Source organism: Carettochelys insculpta, chromosome 1, assembly GCF_033958435.1.
Source record: "Carettochelys insculpta isolate YL-2023 chromosome 1, ASM3395843v1, whole genome shotgun sequence".
Taxonomy (NCBI): domain Eukaryota; kingdom Metazoa; phylum Chordata; order Testudines; family Carettochelyidae; genus Carettochelys; species Carettochelys insculpta.
This window is the reverse complement of record NC_134137.1, coordinates 191,480,843-191,500,706: the sequence shown is the minus strand read 5'-3', so window position 1 is coordinate 191,500,706 and position 19,864 is coordinate 191,480,843. Positions and strand designations below refer to the sequence as shown.

The window sequence follows — 19,864 nt, the reverse complement described above, 5'->3', positions numbered from 1 at the left end:
ACATGCAGGGCCTTCCAAAACATATGGCCCAAGAAAGTTGGCTTGAACCATTCTATGGACAGGACAGCTTGGGATCCTATGCATTAAAATATACAGAATCTATTTCTAAATAGACCCCAAGTAGTGTGGTTTTTCATTTTAACTCACCTGCACGTTTTACCTAGTCCAGGCTCACTTTAAGGTCTAACCCTAGACCTTCATTGTAGATCATATCAAACTACAGAAGTATAGTTTAGTCTGCTACATGTGACTAGAAAGGGACTAAAAAAAAAAAAAAAAATCTTTGAAAATTGCAAAATTTAAAGGTAACTTCAAAACTGCTTGAAACTGCTATCTAGTATTCATACTCTAGAAAAAACAGGAGATACTGGAATTTTTTCTGACGAGTTATCTTCTCCCACCTCTTTCCTCCCTACCAGTAGATTACTTCTGAATACGAAAGCCACCAGGATGCCACTCTAATTATGTTTACATCAGTTTTATTTATCTCTGATATGGGGATTGCTTTTGCTAGTAACTTTTGCTCATGCTGTTATTGCTGAAAAGAAGGAAAAAAAAAAACCCTTGTGTGCTTACATTTCTCAGAAGGGGTCTTATATGTGAAATTTAAGTATAGAGAAGAGACTATGCCTTTTTATTGTTGGCAAGTACGTAGTATTGCTGGTTCTCCCAACACTACACAGATACCACAACCATTTCCTAGTCTACTTAAAACACCAATATTGAGACAGTTATTGAGGTATTACAGTTTTATTTAATTTCTTTGAAGCAGTATACTTTTATTAAGCATCAAAAATATTTCACACATACAAAACCAACTCCATACACTAAAACCAAAATATGGACTTTCAAAAAGGAGGTGCTGTGGTTCTGTTTGTTTTACCAGAAGATACAATCTATGCTTGATGAAATCAACTTCCATTATAAAGTTGCTAAAAAGTGATGAGCCATCACAATTTAATGGGAAATGAACTTGTTTTTAGAAAGCAGATTTTTTTTTAAAAAATATCTGCAGAGATAACCATACACAAGGCATAAATTTTACACAGTCATTCAAACGTTTTATAAAGAGATCTGAAAAAATACCTAAAATAGTAACTTTTATTCAGTATAAAATTTCAATAATAAAATATTGCTCATAATAAATATGTAATTTCATGAACACTATCCTCCTTGTAAAGCTCTCTTGGATATTGTTTGACCTGGCAGATTTACAGGCATCAGGTTGTTCTTTGTTATTAAACCCACATTTCAGTATCACTAAGACACGACACCTGCTTCAGGGGACATTACTCTAGAAGTAGTTTTTCCACACAACTGGCAAACAATAACCACCATCAGCAGATTTTAACATTTAAACACTTGCATTTGTTAAATGAAACAAATTGTACGTAACAGCTTTTGGATTCTATTTTGAAGGAAAAAAAAGTCACCATTTCCCCCAAAGCGTCTAGAAGTCTGCGTAGCTTCATTTGATTAAAGTTAATACTAATAAGATCCTCCTATTTATATGGAGACATGCGATTTCATTCCTGATCTTCCCACCTGTAAACATGGCAATTTGGAACAGTTCTTAAGCAGCTGCTCAATAGCTATGTGGCGGACGTTGAGTTCTGAGGCCAACGAATCTTTTTCTTGTACTTGTCGAGTCAGTTCCTCAAAAACATCTGCAAGAAGGTTAACATCAGCTTAACAGGTTAACATCAGCTTAAACAACAATTTAAAGGGACAGTCAGGTCTAGGAGCCAAGTTGCAAAAGCACAGTGTTAAACTTGGGTTTTGGTATGTGCGCATGTGAAGTTATCACACTGTATAATGGAGAGCATTCAAAGATTTATAGCTGCAAATACTCCTTGGTATTCAACCTCTTCTAGTGAGGGTAAGAGAATCCCATTTAACTGATCTATAATTTTATTTAAAGTTAAGATAGATGAGCTTGTTACTTCAAAATATAAGTTGGAACTCTTACACAAATACCTTACCAGCAAGTGAAGCAGCACATCCTTCAGGCACTGTAAGCTTTTGTCATCAATGAGTAAATACATTATAAATGTCAGCGTGTCTCCCCCTGCTCTGGGATTGAAGCTTACACAATGACATTTTCTGTACTATAGGAAAGTATTTAAAAGCGATCTCTCACCCTGGATTTGCTTGAGGAGTTTTTCATTCAGCCGCTCTACCTCTTCAAGAGTCATCATAGTCACTGCAACATAAAAACAGTTCCATCACTACAACCAGGTATAACAGAAAAGCTTCAACGAAGTTTCTCATTCCTCAAGAGTTTTTTGTACTCTCAAGGTTAATAGCTGTGTTAATGTTGATTAGCAGAAGTCTGTCAGTGTTTGGACTTTGTATTGTGATGAATGCACTAACACAAATGTATATTTTAATATTAAACTGTGTTGTGGTATGAAAGTTGAGGAGGTAAGTAAGTATTCAATGTTAGAAAGTGCTAGAATTAAAGCTGCAGGAGTGGATATGCAGTGTGACAGGATAACATTAGTCCCCCGCTACATCACCACTGAGAAAAATACATTGGGGCTTCCACAATTAGATGTCGATCTGCTCTTTGAATGACTGGCATAAATAGGAAGTGCTGTGAAGTCTGTGACCCTGCAGAAACTGCCTCTGGCCATCATGTCTGAAGGGCAGAAAGCTCCTGCCCTCTCTTAAGGGTAACGCACACAAATAGACCAAATGCACTTTTTCAAATCTTCAGGACCTCAGAACAAATCCAACTATTTTCTTTTGCCCCGATCCCACATGCACCAGCCCGCCCCTCTGAAGTGCCAAAAGATACTCCAGAAGAGTATTAGTTTCCTATTTTCTGTTCAGCTTCACGAAATTTTTTCCACATTTCTTCTCCTCTATGTAGCTTGGTTTCCTCCAGAGAGAGGGCATTAACAATAAGGGAAGAGTTTTCAAAAATCAGTGGCACCACACTCAGTTCCAACTGAAGTCAATGGAAGGAGAGTTAGGACAAAGCTTTATACTTTTTTGGGGGGGGGGGGGGGGGAATAGCCACTAACAAAAACACCCCCCACCTTCCCTCCAAATCTTGTGTTGTCACAAGTGTAGGACAGGTTAGATAGGGGCTGGTGCTGCTCAGATTTCCCAGGCAGCAGAGTACAAGTGACAATTCTGGTTATTAGCACAGATGCCCATAGTGTGCTGCACAGAAGCAGCACAAACGTGAACATTTTGGGAAGTTTCTAAGGTGCTGCAGGTTGGTATAGCTGAGCGGCGGCATAAGGAATCACTTAAAGTTGTGCCACCATGAGGCACCAATTTACAGTAAACCCTCGAGAAGCGCGATTCTGATTTACGCTTAACTCATGTTAACACAAGTTAAGTGAAAATTGAAACCGCACTCCCGCCACTCCAAGCCCCCGGCTCCCACAGCTCAGGAGCCCGGGGAGCACACAGTTGCTTGCTGCATGGTTTCTCACAGCGGGAAGAAGCTGAGGGGCTGCATGGCTGTCCCCCACCCGGTCCCCCAGCCAAGGGAAGCAGACAGCTGGAACAGGAGCTGCCCGATCCCCCAGCCAGGGGAATTCCAGGGATCTCCCCAATGCCCTCCCTCCCCATTTAGGTGAAATCTGATTTAGGCGGAAATCGAGGGATTACTGTGCACTGACTGCTTATTCAGAAGATTAAAAGAAATCTAGCACTTTTTGAAGTCAAAGTTAAAAATGACCCTAGGATGAATTTAAACCAACTTAAGAGGATGTTTTTCTTGCCCCATTTTTAGTTATTGGTATCAACTTTCTCTGGTTACAGCAGCAGCATGAAGTTGTAAGGAGTATCAGATGTGGCTATTTTATTATTCACAAAGATCATCATAAAATGGAAAGACAGGAGTATGGGAGCTTCACGTCTCTTCTCCAGCAGCCAGTGAAAAGGGAGATCGCATCTCAGGTCAGGAGCCTTTGGACAAGGGAGAAGATTCCTCTCCATTACTTACCGACAGTTTCAAACTCTAGTTCTGGGTCACAGCTCAAGTGCTGAATTAAGCTGCCCCAGCTACACAATAACTGATTGACAGGGAGGTAATGAAAAGCCATCAGAGGGCTTCCTTTTGACCACCAGAAGCTGATGTGGCACAAGAAATGGCAGCTGGCTCATTGGCCAAAGATGACAGCCATGAAAAAGGAGGGGGGGGGGGAGGGGGCAAAGGCTTGTCTTTCTCATAAGGGCCCTGTCTGCAGGGCCACGTGCAGGAGCACTAGATGTGGAAGGTACAGATAAAGCACAGCACATATGGTTAGCAGGAATCTGAATAGGATGGAAGGGTGTACGGACAAACAGAGACTGGATCAGATGTGTCCAAATAGGAGAGGCTAGCAGCTAAATAGGTGTTCATGTGGGAGACTTACCAACTCCTTAAATCCTATCTCCCCCACCCCCAAAAAACTCCATCCTGTTCTACATTTCTCCTCCCCGCCCCCATTTACTCTGAACAACCCCCAGGTTCATTCTCAAGCTGCTGCCCAGCAATCACTTCCTCTCCCTCAGCTCCTCTGTTATGCCTGACTTCCCCCAAGCCTTTGCATTGCTTGTGAGGGGTGCTGGAACTGGGTTTCTGTAGTCTAGATTAAACTAACTGTGTAATACGTCACAAATGAGTGCAGGGAAGTGGTTAAGCTCTTCCTGATGTAATGTGAGACAACGGGAGTGGAGTGACTTTTTTGAATTGAGAAAAAATGAAGTCTAAGGGGTCTTTGTCTGCTGGGAAGGCAGAGAGAAGATGGAAGAAGAAGGATGTCTCCCAGGCAACTGAAATGAATCCCATAAATATCCTGACTATCTCAAAGTCAGCCATAGAGGTGTAAGTAGAATGGAAATGAGCGTACAAGTGTGATCAGGTTATGGTTACTTTGAGTTTGGTTGGACTGGCTATGTTGTTGCTGCTGATTAATGACTTAAGCTGAATCCCACAGAAATATTTTCTGTGTTGCAAGCCCATGATTTATTTTCTCTTACTTACTGAATAAACTTCTCTTTTTTTTTTTTTTTTAAAGCTAATGATCTGATACCCATGTTTTGTGAAGGGTCTGTGTGTACCTGCCTTGTCAAGTTACAGCTTGCTTTGTTCTCAAGCCCGCTGTAGGGGAAGAATGAGTCTGGAGTTCACCCTGCAGGCAGATATTCCCCACTGTGTCTGCCTGGGTTAAAGGGAGTTCCCTAAGACTGGGGTAGTGGCAGCTACCCTCCAGGGGATTTGCGACCTTGAGAAGTTTTGAAGTAAAGCCTTTGTCCAGGCAAGGTGTTTAAGTTCTTGCAGGCCCCCACTTTGGTACTTGGAGTGCCAGAGTGGGCAAGGAGCCCTGACATATGCTAGTAAGAAATCTATTTGTCAAGAACAATTGGATTTTTTGTTGTGTATTGTTACTGACATACTTGCTGACAGGTATTTTAAAATAAATTATCAATGTAACTATTTTTGACAAGTATGCAGAAATTGAAAAAGTGCACAGAATTTTAGGCACAGAATTCCACCAGGAATAATTTTAAAAAACTTACTAACCAGATGCAGACAAAAGAATCCTTAAGCAGACCCAACCCCTCCTTCCCCATTTTTGGGTTTACCCTCTGCACTAGCTAGAATCCAATGGCTGAAAAGTTTTTATTGCCATAGTCAGATTTAAAAAAAACAGCCTAGTAATGCCCATAACAAAAATATATCACACTGCAGCAAAAAACAAACCACCTAGGAGAAAAAAGTTAGTTCAGAATGACAGTATTACAATTCAGTCCATATCTGAAATAACGGTTGCTTGGCCCCTATTTATGAATTCACAAAAAAAAAAATAGGACCAGTAGTAGGAGTGCAGACAGACTTCACTATATTGCTAGCAGGAGGGCTAGCCATGCTCTGAGACCAGTGCAATCTAATTTTGACAGATACAAGTACCCACTAAATTGGCACATGCAATTTCAGAACTGATTACTTACAAACCGACAGAAAATTGAGTATGAAAATTGTTTTTAGGACTTTTAGTTTTAACTTGCTTACAGTTTAAATGTTCTCTTAAGCCTCCTTCTGCCATAGCCATCAGGAAGTAATTCATTTTTTTAAAATACACCTTTGCTTCATTTCAGCAGTATGTGGATAGACATGTAAAAGTCAGAATGACTTCCTTCAGCCGGACGACAGGCCAGATCAAGCTGTACCTAATTCTTTATCTGCTGTCAGTCATACTTCGGCATTAAGTGAACCAGGAGTCCAAAACAAGTGGGACAAAGGTTATTTAATTATTTTAAATGTTACTTCAGTTTATATTGATGATGCCATAGCACAGCAATTAGGATTATATACTTGAACATATGTCTGAAATTCAGAACTTTATGAATATGGCAATTAATTTATTCTTATTTAACAGTGTGGAGAATACTTTCAGTTTTAAGAGGAAGTTTTTGTTTGGATATCTTGAGGAGCAGTAGTCCAAAGAAACTGGAGTCTTCCTTTATATCCATCTTTTGAAACGATGACATTTCTCTGTGCCCCCTCCTTCCACCTTGAATTCTTTCTACCTTTGTTCCTTCAGTTGTCTTTCACACACGCTGCTGTTCTCTTCTTTCCTCATACTGGCCCAGCATCTTCTGAAAAACCCTCCCCACTATTTAGGTGCATCTGGCATATCAGCTCCTACCAAGCATCCCCTTATAGATCCCTTCACAGCAGTCCTACTGGGCAATCCAAGCTTCTCACATACTGTAACCCTGAAGGGGTTTCCCGCTTCCAAAGCTGGAATAGAATCCTGCCACTGCCCCAGTCTCAGGGTCCTGGTACATCCTCAGGGCACAGACAAACTTGGTACCCACTTTGATTAGCAGAACCTGCTATCCAGCTGCCTAGCCCCTTTACACAGTCTGTTGGTTTAGAGGCCATCCCACAATCCATATAAAATGTGTGAAGATGCTGGCTTACAGTTCAGCTCTCAGGAGAAACGTCATGATTAGGAACGCTTAACACATACCAGATTGAACCTCTCTAATCCAGCACCTTCAGGACCTGACCAGTGCTTAATAGGGGAATTTGACACACCATGAGAGGTCAATGCTGGCAATGCTACAGCTAGACAACATGCCCACTGTTTACTGGGCTCTTAGACACGTGAAGGTAAATTACAGGTAAACCAACAACATCACAGAACACTGAGAGCCAGGCCTAGCAGCTGTAAACGAACTGTACAGGACCACAAAAAACTTGATCTCACAGATGAAAAGGGGACACTCAGCTAACTGAAGTCATGCTGGACCACGGATGCTGCCGAAGAGAGTGTGCTGGACCACAGAGGATCAGCCTGTACTAGTAGGTATGCTTGCACTGATTCTAGCATTCCTTGCTCTTAAGGAATATGGATCACTCCTACATGCAGTGTCCCTCACTAGCTCGCTCTTCTGTGAGGGGAAGGAGAAGGGTAATCAGCTATGTTGCATCAAGAAAGCAGGAGCCACCTGCCTTTGCAACAGCTTCCCCTCATGCTAACTCACAGTGGAAAGAAGGAGACCTAGCTATAGCTATGTACACATGCGCACACACTTTTACCATAACCTTAATCTCATGCTACAATTTCCTAAAATAATCTGCAATTCAGAAGTGGTACAGAACCAAGTACTGTTGCTTGTCCTCAATGAAAGCAGTACTTTGACTGGGAAATATTGCCCTGCACTACTACTTGGTAGTAGTACTCCTCCCTGCCCAGCCCCCAACATGTTCCGCTTAGACTGAAAAAGCAGGATCAATAGGTACCAGAGGGATCTGTATGCAGCCTTCCATGCAGAAGGGGCATATGAACTATCCCTTCCCTCTTTTTGTTTTCTGTATTTGTAATGTCTCCAGAGTCAGCTCAATAACCGATGGAAGCAGACAGGGGAATAATTCTCCATACAGCTTAATTTTAGGATTCAAATGACATGGGAAAAAGATCACAGAGTGAGTGAAAAATGACTCATTTTAGGAAGCAGAACTCCAAAGGACATTTTCTTCAGTTCCTTTCTTCCAAGGGTGCTTTCAGGTACTTCTGGTTGTTTAAATGGATGTGGAAAGGATAGCTTGCAGTAACAAGGGCTGGATGGCAGCAATGCTTTAAGGTTACACTTCAGTCATGGATATTTTTTTAGGAAAAGTCATGGACAGGTCATGAGCAATAAACAAAACCCATGGCCCATGACCTACGCACCTATGATTCACTCAGGGGTACTCTCAGTACCTTGGGGACAGGATGGGATGCTGATGGCGGCGACACAGCCTGGGCGGGGGGTGGGGAACAGCACCAAGTGCTGTTGCAGTCCAGCAATGGCTATTCTGGCCGCCCCCTGGGCTGCGGGCTTACCCACTGTTACTCTGGCTGTCCCTGTGACCACTGCTGGGGGATACTGAGCAGTGGCTGCTCCAACCACCCCAAAGCTGCTGTTCCAATGGTCCCAGGGTCACATGCTTGGGCATTTTATGGTTGGGTTAAGATTTGCAGGGATATAAAGTGAACACCTCACTCCAACTCACTTGGTTGTGTAGACTCCTAAAAGCTAGTTTTTATAGATGTAAATCAACTTTCAGCATATTAGATACCTAAGCTAATATGCACGAGAACTTAACTATTAGACCATAGATGGTTTTTCAGAGTAAACAGAGCATGAGACATAGAAGTGTACCCACCCAATACCCCTCTACTTACATTCTTCCCTGCTGTAACGGGGACATGGTCTTTGAACACTGACATCTGAATCACTTTTAGCTTTTTCCGTCTTTGGAGCTTGACTGCAACTAGACCACAAAACACTCTTGCAACAGAACGTAGTTCCTCTTTCTTGCAACATGTCAAGTCTGAAATCAGTTGATTCTCTTCGTTCCAAAATACTTTGCGAACAATCTGAAATACTCCCAGAACCTCCACCTATCCATTTTGCAGAGTACCTGGGTACTTGGGAGTCAAATTGTGGAAGCAATTTCCTATCTGTCTGATGTTTGAAGTCAAAGAGCTGGTGCTGAGAAGTTTTTGTGCTCTCAGAATCAGAATCCAAATCTTTGTTTTGCGCATACTGAATAATCCAGTTAATTTTTTTGCTCAAGATACTTTTTACTTCTGCATAGGTGCTTTTGGAGAGTTTTGAACGTGGGCAGTCCTGATTTGCTATTAGATGGAATTTTTCAAAGCAGTCTCTATGGCCTCTTAATGATCTTGTGTGCAGGAGATTGGACTTTGGTACTCCTGTAAAGATAGAAATGACAGTGACTTTGTAAACTGTTATTCCAGAATACCTTGTATACTTAGAAAGCAAATGTTTATACTTATATTTTAGAATTTAAATTTGTGGTTCATATACAGGGGACTCGCATGCAAAACGTGTTGGCAGTTTTTCATTTAAGGGGAGCTGAAGACAACCAAGGCTTCAATGACCACAAAAAGGCCACAGGTATATGCTGCATCAATACTTAAGTACCATACAATTATACTTGCTGGTTTTGTTTTGGAGAGACAAGGTGGATGACGTATCTGTTACTGGACCAACTTCTGCAGATGAGAGACAGGACTTCCATCTACACAAAACACTTCTATGAATAGTTTAAATGAGAAGGCAGGAGAAATCTTATTACCTGTTTGTCTTTGATGAATGGAAAGGCTGAGTGCTGTACATCAGTGTTGGTGAAACTATGTTCCACGGAACACTGGTGTTCCCTGAACAACCCACAGGTGTGCCACCAGCGCATGGAAAAATACACTGATGGTATATATTTTCTGTTATAACCAGATATACTCATCCCTCGCTATACAAGCACACTTGGTTCCCAACTTTCTGCTCGTAGGCAAAAACTCATAAGAGGGACATTAAATTACCATTAAAATGTGTAAAAGTGTCTGATTGGCTTCTAATGCTCCAAACGTGGGGAAGAAGTGGCAGCAGGTGGCACTGCTTCTGAAAGGTAAGTAAACCTTGGATGGGGGGGGTGCGCATTGGAGAAGGTTAAAGGCTGGGGTCAGTTTGGGGGCATGAACAGGAGGGAGGGTTAAAACTTGCAGGTGGCTCCAGTGGATGAGATGGTGGCTTGTTCTTCGGGGCTGCAGCAGAGGTACCTGGGGGAAGGTGCAGCGGGCTAGGTTGAGCAGGGAGCTGGGGGAATGTTGGGATTCGGCAGGGTGGGAGGGTTGCAACAGGAGGAGTGTTGGGATTGGGGCCAGGTGGGGCTGTGGATCTCCCCACACCCCAGCCAGGGACCCCACAGCTGGCTCAGCTCCAGCTGTGAGGCTGTGGGTCTCCCCTGTGCCCTGGCCAGGGACCTCGTGGCTGGCTTGTATGAGCAGGGGAAGTTCACTCGCGTAGTGAACAGCAGTAAGTATCTGCCTTCTCGTTTTAGCGAGTACTCATAAGTAAAGTACTCATTAAACAAGGGATGAGTGTACAATGTTACTACTTTATTGCTATGATACCTGATTAAATTGCTTCATTTTGTTTTTTGCTATATATGTTGCTGTTTGTTTTGTTTGGGTTTTTTTTGGTCTGACAACAATTTTTAATAAAAAATTCATAGGTTTCAAAAAGTTTAAGAAACACTGGTCTACCTGGATTTCTAAAGAACCTAACATTTTACTCACTAAGTTTCTTGCCCTACCAGTTGCAAAGATAACCTTCCAAACAAGGAAACCAGAGAACAATACAGTGGCTTCACTCTGAGTCCCTCTACAGCCTGCTGGAGATTCACAAGTTGCAGGAGAATTAAAATTAACACGACTCAGAGTGGTTTTATTTCTGATTTTAAATTCAGTGGACAGCACACAAAAATTCAGAGTAGTCACCCACTGGTTGATTGCGATCAAATGACTGATTCTGAAAAAGACTTTCCCAGATGATCATCTCCGGTGGTGCAGAGGGGCTACCTACCTGCTGCAGCCCCACTCTTCTCCCAGAAGCAGCCAGCATGCCCCCAGGATCTTAAGGGAGTAAGAAGGGTGCAAGAGGTCTCCACGCACTGCTCCTGCCTGCAAGCACTACCATCTGCACAGAGGGGCAAGTCACAGAGCCAGGTGCAGCTGGGGTTGCCCAAGGGAAGGGCCAGCCGCTTCAAGAGTCAGGTTCTTTGAATGGCTCTGCAGCATTAAGACAGAAGTAGCACAAGTACAATTGGCCCACCAGTGCTGTACAGTATTTCTCTTCCATCACTCTGTTCTCCTTCCCAAACCCCTTTCCCATCCCTGAGCTCCCTCCTACAGTCAGCAGCCTGTACACCCTCTCCTGTAAACCAACAGTCTGCCCCCGCCCAGAGCCTCCTACTGCACCCAAACTTCCTCTCATAGTTTGGGCCCCTCATCTACTCCTGCACCTGGACCAGCCTGCAGCCCCTCCCATAATGTGGAACCCTTTGCCCCACACCCACTCCCAAACCCTCTGGGGGGAGTGGGGGAAATCTATGATTAAAATAAAAGTATTTAAATTGGTTTTGACTTTTTTGAACCACCAATACTAAATGTCTCATTTAAAAATAAGTTACAATTAAATCCCACCACAGACATACTACACACACATACTTAGTCTCATAAATGAATGAATGGCTGTACTCTGTCCAACTTAACTACAACAGGTTGAACCTCTAAAAATCATGACTCTTTGGTCTGGCAACATCCATGATACGGCACACAACCATGGATACTCCTGGGCCAGAGAGCCCCAGTGGTCAGGATACAGCAAACAGGAGGCACTGGGGTCGGGAGCCCTGCTGGAATGGCAGCAACAGGGCGGCACAAGGCCTTCCCTCAATGGCAGGCCCAGTCCCCTTACTGGGCCTTGCAACAGCAGGTTGGGCAGCCTGAATGGGGCAGTGGCTGAGTCTGGCTGGAACAGAAAATGGAGCTACTTGGAGGCAGCAGCAGCCAGGGATGGGGCTCTGGCCACTAGGGCATGGAACAGATGGGCCTGGGGGACAGAACTGAGTGCCCTGGTCCAGAAACCTCCCTCAATTGGGGCCAGTCAGGTCCTCAGGGTGCCAGAAAGGGGGTATTCAAGCTGTAGCTCTTGCTTTTTGAAAGCTCTGGGCTTCCAATTTCTGTTTCTCAGCAGATTAAAAAGCAACATGTGCAAAGACAGACCAGCTGCACTGGACTGTTTTAGTATTATGTTTATGTGGTGGTGGATGTCGGCCAAGCTTGGCAGAGGAGTTAATTAAGACGTTCCATTAGACAGAAAAATTACACAAAAAGGACAAAGACAACACAGAAAGGAAGAGTGGGGAGGACTGGAAAGAAAAAGTGAAGACATTCAGCACACACATAACTTCCTATATTCCTCTATAACTTTGCCACAGAAAAACTGTCATGTCTTCTGGGCTTAATAGACCCTATCTGGGATTATTTGGAAGAAATTCAATTTCTGGGTAAAGAAAGGAAACATGTCAACATGTAATCAGTGCAAGAAGATACAGGGCCTGAAGAATAAAACAACATAAGGAAAGTTGCTTATTGGGGAGAAATTATGTGGATAAAAATGTGGACCGAGTTGAATGGATCAACTGGTTAGTAACCTGAAGAATGATGAAAGGTGAATTATTTAAGACTCTCTTTATGCCCTTGAGTGTTAAGCATGACTTGAAAAGTAAATTCCCAAGCTATGTGTTGTGTTGTATGTTACTAGAAGAAAAAGTTTATCTTAGCTACTCCTTAAGGGTCATTTAATTAGTTAACTAGGTTTAGAATCTCAAGTATACAATACAGAGAACTGCAGTAAAAGAAATCTGGGAGTTGCCAATGACCACTGAGTGTTATTTTCTTATTTTATATTACATAATAAGTCCCTTATTTTGGAACACTGTGGCCACAGATCATGACGGGGATGCCATAAGTTTATTCCCCATTAAACTTCAGCATAACTCAGTTTTTCCATGGGAACCCCCATTCTATACTTATTTTCTCAAAAAAACACCACAAAACACCACACAGTGCCAGTAAGTTCAATGGGGCTTACTCCAAAATTAAGTGCCTCTAAGCACAGTCTCAGTTTTAGCTTTTTGGTAACTTGATTTAAATAGCCTTGAATTAAATCAATCCACTCTGCCCCAAACCCTGCTGGGTGAAGTCTGTGAGGGTGGGATGGATGGACTGAATAGGGCAGAGTTTGGAGCAAAAGGGCAGGTCCGATCCTGGATAGCCCTTAAACTCAAAAACATGATCTTGGGCATAAAAAGGCTGGAGACCACTGCTGAAGAGTGTTGGTCCCATATTGTGCTTGAGCAAGCAGGTAGCACTGAAACTGTTTATGGGGAGAAAGGAACCAAAAAAAAAAATAGCAAACAAGGGAGGGGGGGAAAAAAAAAAAAAAAGCAAGGGAGATCTCTTTGTTCTCATTGCAGCAGCCAAGAGAATCCAGTGGAGGAGACAAAACTACTCACCTCCCAGGAGCTACCTCGGTTAAAAGATCTCATCAGCCACCTACTGATAGGAAATATATATAATTGGAGATACACATCTCCTAGAACTGGAAGGGACCTCTGCAGGTCATCTAGTCCAGTCCCCTGCACTCTCACCAAGCACCATCCCTGATATCTATTTGCCCCAATCCCTAAATGGCCTCCTCAAGGATGGAACTCACAACCCTGGGTTCAGCAGGCCAGTGCTCAAACCACTGACCTATCCCTCCCCCCAAGATGGACCTTCCAAGTAAGATCCAAGGACAGAAACCTACCCAGCAGTTACAGGTTTGCTTTCTCATCAACACACTGCCTTAACTCTGCACTTACATCTTTTCACCCTCCATGTTTCATATCTATAATTAGCTAGTATGTGACAAAGATTTCCCCACCGCCCCCCCACCTCCCAGAGCTCTGGCTTACCCACTCTATAGATTTCAAAGAGTACTTGCAAAAGGCTCTCAAAGCAAATGGTGAAGATAAATATATACACATTTCTAGTGCAAAGCAGAGAAAGGGAAAATCTTTTCTTTTCATGGCTTTCCAGTATAACTTAAATATAACAAATCTGCTTAACTCAAGCAGCAACAAGCCTTTGCCTCAAGCCATTAGATCTTTAAACCATCAGGGAATAAAAAGATCCATAAATCAGAGTTACGGTGAATACATTACTTAAAAGCCTTCACAGACTTGAGACTGACTCAATGCCATCTACCTCCCCCGCCTCTTTTCAGCATTAAATGAAATGCCACTGCTATCATTTTATGCTTATAAAAATCTTCAAGTCTCTCATATCTTTAAGTGAAAGAATTACACAAGCTACTGTATTATTATAAGACTTTATCCAACAGTGCTACACAGAAAAGAAGCTACTAATGGTTTAGATAGGAAGAACAATGCACAATAAAGACTGTTCCTTTTGTTGGCTGAACCAATAAAAAAAATAAAAATCAGTAAGAAGGATGCCCTCAAGATCACGTGGGGAAAAATGGGGGGGGGGGCAACAGAGTATTTTATCATTAAGTTAAGAATAAATGCAAATTTCTGTATTCAATGTTGCTAAATGACTTAAAATTTTTGCTTAGTGTCCATACATAGCAATTGTAATATGGAATGAACAGTATAAAGAGTTGTGCCAATACTTACACTACACATTTGTTTCCTCTCATGTAAAATGCGAAAGTCATTAGTTGACAGAGGATTAATTTGTTGCCCCACTCACATTTAGTTTCTTCACTATGACCTGGTCTATATTAGATCTGTGTGTCTATTTCACACCCCCCCCAACTGCAATAATTGCATGGCTGGAGTCTAAAATAGATTTGTTATTGTCCACACAGCAGGTGATCTATGGGAGAAACACTTGTCAACTTCCTTTAATCCTCATGTCTTCCAAGAGCACTGGGGTTGATTGTGGTGTCACAGCAGCTCAATTTAGCATGTCCCCTCTAGGGGTGCCAAATTTAACCCGGGAAGAGCAAGCACCAGTGCATCAGTCTCCCTGTAAGCGTAAACGTACCCTAAGATTACTCAGGGGCTCTCTGAAAAAAATCCATACAACATGCTCCATCAGTCAAAAAGGCAAACAGAATGTTAGGAATCATTAAAAAAAAAATGAGCTAGAGAATCTCTTATTGCCTCTATATAAATCCATGGTACGCCCATACCTTGAATTTTGTGTACAGATGAGGTAATCACATCTTAAGGAAGCTATACAAGAGACCCTCAACTTATGTGGAGGCTGCATTATTGTGCAACCTTACATAAGTCAAATTCTGGGTAACTTGGGGAGCCACGAAACTGACCAGCGCAGCAGTGCTGGTCAGCTTCCATGCTCCTGTCAGTGGCAGGCAGTGGAGAGCCTGGCTCTGGGCTGCCCACTGCTGACAGGAGAAGGGAAACAGACCAACACTATGCCCTAGACTGCCACCCTTGACAGGAGCTGAGAAACTGACTATGCGCTGGTCAGCATAGTCAGTTTCCTGGCTCCTGAGTGGCAGGCAGCCCAGAGCCAGGCACGAGTTCCCCACCACTCAGTCACGTTAACCTGAGATACATGCACCTCGAGTGTGCATATCTCAGGGTTCTACTGTATTGGCACTGGAAAAGGTTCAGAAAAGGGCAACAAAAATTAGGGATTTGGAATGGATACCACATGAATAAAGATTAAGACGACTGGGCTTTTTCAGCTTAGACTAAGAGGGGATGTAACAGAGGTATATAACATCATGACTGGTGTGGAAAAGTGAATAAAGAACTAGGGGTCACTTTACAGCCAACATTCATCAAAAAAAGAATATATTAAAATGTTGGCAGATCCACTAAAATTTCTTTGGCTATGTCTAGACAAGAGGGATTTGTCGGCAATCAACAAAACCCGCAGAGCCTCCAGATTCTCAAGGGCGTTCTGTCAACAGATAACAATGGCCACTATCACCAAACTTCAGCCGGAGTTCTATGCACATAACAATTGGCAGAATCTGTCAGAGAGCCAAAAGGTGCATCATAACTTTCTACTTATAAAACTGTGGTTGAGAATTATGCATCTTAACTCAGCGAACAGTGAACATAAACAGAGGAACAAAGAGAGGTTTAGTTTATTTTTGATTCAACTGACAGAGCAAGGATTTTTAAAATAAATCAACATTTTCTTTTTTGTAAGAAACACAGGGTCTGCAAAATAATGACAGAAAACGTACTGAGCAAAGTGAGTTTCAGTAAGATAACTTTTTTCAATATTCGACAGTTAATTGCAACAAATACTATTAAGACGCGATTCCGTACAATAGACGCTCACTGCCTCATTTCTTAAGTTGCCAACAAAACAGTAATACAACCCAGGGCAAAGTATTTTTATACATGCTCTGGGGTGACATTTTAAAATCCTAATCAGTAACTCATTCATAGACATGAAACCCAATAGTGTCAAATTCAGTTGTGAAACAGTTTGAAGGTATATCTATACTACAAGCAGTACAGCACCAGAAGGGTTATTTTCCATCACTGTAGTAAACATACCCCTCTGAGAACAGTAGCTAGGTCAATGGAACAATTCTTCCATCAACCTACTCGTGTCTAGTGCAGGGGTGGGGCTATGGACTTCAAAGCCCGAATCTGGCAACTTACCTATTCAATAAATGGGGGATGGAAAGGTGCCTTAGAATGGCACTTATAAAATTCAGTCCCCTAGCTGGATCCCCACTTAAATTAGCCAATGGGAAATCTCAAAGTAAGTCCATGCACTAAGCTTTCAGCCTATGTCCAGGCTACAGAGAGGTGTTTTCATTTGTTTCAAATTCTTAGCAGTGGACCCTCCTTTAGCATTAAGCTGTTTTTGTAAGAAGCTGAGGAAGAGTAGGAAGACTTCACTAATAAAAACCCTCACGAATATTGAGACCCTACTGTATTTTAAATACGCCAAAAATGGAGAGGGTAAAACCTAGGCAGTAACAGATCACATACCACAGTGATGATTAAGCCCACTAATATTCTAAACAAATAGAGCTCTCAGGCACATTTGCAGGCATTTCAATCAATTAATTGGAATGTCAGGGAGTAATTCAAAGTACTAAATCCATTCAACAGGTACAAATACCTAAACAGGGTGCTCTTGAGCACCAAAGCTATTTGACATGCCTATATGACAAAGTTTCAGCCATCAGCAGTTTGCTTTGCTCAGCTTCTGTTGCCTTTTATTTTGTCAGGTAGCTGTTCAGACATTTTGGTCTTTCCACTCTATCAATTTAAATTAGTGTAACAGAATAAACTACTGCTATTACCTTTAGATCCCAGCAAGCTTCTAATGTGACTTCCCAATTCTAATTGCATTTACAACTGTGATCATCATCAGTAACTGGAAAGGAGAGAACTTCAGTCATAAAACGTACTTTCCAGATATATGAACACTCTAAAGCTCACTAATCCTGCAAATGAAGGGCTGTATTATAGTGTTGCTTAATTAAAAATGTTTACTATAAGGCTTCTGTGTTTGGCACTTATCTCCACTGGAAAACTAAATTTACAGGTATAAATTAAAAATGGAAATCCAGTTAATCCCTTTAAGGATGTCCACACTTAAAACGCACTACTTTAATGGAATCTGTATGAAAATTTGTCAGTTAAACTAGTACAATTTAGCATGTAGTCCAGGTCTAAGATCTAAAGAGCAGGGAAAGGGAGTACAAGACTTTTTGCTATCAGAGTAACATGCTGGTGCCTGTCCTACCCCAAATTCCACTGGTTCAGGATTACAGGGTGGCCTTACTTATCCACACAAAAGCGTAAGACTGAACAAAACTGTTCTATGGTCTTCTGGATACACTGGGACAGTGCTGGGACATCTGTATTACCATCCTATTAATCCAATGCTTTGGAGCACCCGATCCTTGCTACCTGGACAATTAAATAACTGCAAGAGTTCCTGCGACTGTTTTTCTGTCCCATAGCTGCTGAGAAGTTTCAGTCATTTAGATGGTCTGCTTCCACCTTCCCTGGGAGATCTAGTCCTCGCTCTGCCGCCATGGCTTTCATAATATTAACCCTAAATCCTCCTCCAAAATGTACACAATTCTAGCATTACCCACTATTAGAAGCTATACATTATCCTGACCCTCATTTTTGTCTTGAGTAAGAAGGGGCAGGAAGAGAATGAGTGCAACTAAAAAAAAAAACCCACTATGTTCTCAGATCTCTCCTTGATAATGAAAATCCGGGGAGCTAACACTATGGAGCAGTTGTGTGTGTGCCAGTTTAACGGCTCTTTCAGTCAACCACCTTTGCGCAGCAGAACCTCAGAAATTCAAGCACCCTGGGAATGGAGGTTGTTCCTAACTCTGAATTTTTTCCTAATTCTTACAGAACATTATGGTTATTCTCTCAAAAGTTTACAACTTAATACTGACATACCACTTTGAAACTGAAGAAAAAGGGTATTTTTTTTTACCTTCTCTATTTAAATGAAAAACTGTTTAGCTTAATACTTTCCCTTTTCTTTTAATAGTTTACACATGCAACTGTACTGTACTCCCACTGCCTTTTTTCCTATCTTTGCTACAACCATCTGACTGCATACCTATAGTTCTAAACCAGGTATGTGGTTGACTGGTCAGTTTCTAACTCTGGTGTATAACTTGCATTCTATATCACTTTCCCAGAATACCGCTGCTCCAGCCACATAGTACAAGATCAGCAATTCAAAGGTCACAGTTGGAATTGTGGCAACTAGAGGTTGTCCTTAAAGGAGTCCCACTAACACATGTGAAACAACATGAAGCACAACATTTACAATTCTAAGAGAACAGTTAAGAATCTGTAGGTCTTCACTCCTTGACACTATTATCTTTAGTTTCACGAAAATACGAAAATTAAGCAGCATCAGTAGTGTATTTTACTACCCGTCCTACTTCATCCGAGCTGCTAGCATTAGAGCCAGAACACACAGCTGTAAGTCAAATTTGTATTCTGTTTAAGTTTTTGTCCCCCACAGAGTAATGGTAATCAAAATTGGCTGACATACTATAAACTTATTGCTCTGGCCAGCAGCACTGTAGCAAATTTGATGTACAGAAATAGAGTCATGGATTACTCTACAAGATTTTTCTATCTCAATGAGAGTCCAAGGGAGGAAAGAGATCTGTGATTTCACAGATTAATACTAATTATTCACAACTTTTGTGAAGAAAACATGTCAAACTGATGACACATTGTAACTTTGCAAAATTCTGAGGCTATATAACTATTTGCCTTTACACATACCTAGTTGAGGGTGGTCTATATAAGGCTAGTTGTTTGTATTCATATCCTGAAAAGTTACTGATGGTATGACCCAAATTAAGTTTATCAGCATGAAGCACTTAAAAAGCATATCAGAATTTACTAGCACCAACGAATGGCACATTTCTTCTGGATTGCTTGTAAAATCTATACCTTCAGTATTTTCAGTTTGCTATTTATAACCTCAGCAAACATATACAACCATCTCTGAAAAGTTTTTATTCATTCATTAAATAATGTTATACATGAGGTGTAAATACGAAAGTTTCAAGCATTAGTATCTTGCTTTTCATGCCTGTTTAACCAGCCTTCTATAAAACACTATGGTTATCTGTTTTTTGCAGTGTATTATGTGCTGATTGCCATCTTCTTTTGGCTACTACCTTTCCCTGACATTTTATTTAAGTGAGAGGTATAATTCCTCCATGGCATGTGAAATGATTTTCTTAACTGAGGCCTCAGAGCCCTGAAAGTTTGCTACCTCTAACTTCCTAAGAGGTATGGGGGTTATTTACTCCCCACACACGACAAAAAAGCCCTATGTGTATTTTCCACGTCTATGAAATAGCTTAAAGAAGCCTAAATGTATATGCCTGAAAGCCAGCCATTACTCACTCATTCTCTTGTATTCCTGGGCTGGTGGTAAAGTTGTATGCCTAAAAAAATTTTATGAACTGTACGTACAAGGAAGAC

General features: G+C 41.7%; 1 protein-coding gene across 2 annotated transcripts in view; it reads right to left on the bottom strand.

Moving 5' to 3' along the window:
* Positions 1 to 740: 740 nt before the first annotated feature.
* The window catches only part of C1H21orf91 (chromosome 1 C21orf91 homolog), a 29,856-nt gene continuing 10,732 nt past the window's right edge, over positions 741 to 19,864 (bottom strand). For both annotated transcript variants that reach the window (XM_074983465.1, XM_074983466.1), the window contains exons 3-5: positions 8,682 to 9,215; positions 2,141 to 2,203; positions 741 to 1,667 (exon numbers count right to left, since the gene is read on the bottom strand). In XM_074983465.1, coding sequence (XP_074839566.1) covers positions 1,507 to 1,667; positions 2,141 to 2,203; positions 8,682 to 9,215 — 758 coding nt within the window. In that variant the 3' untranslated portion in view covers positions 741 to 1,506. The remainder of the gene's footprint in view (positions 1,668 to 2,140; positions 2,204 to 8,681; positions 9,216 to 19,864) is intronic.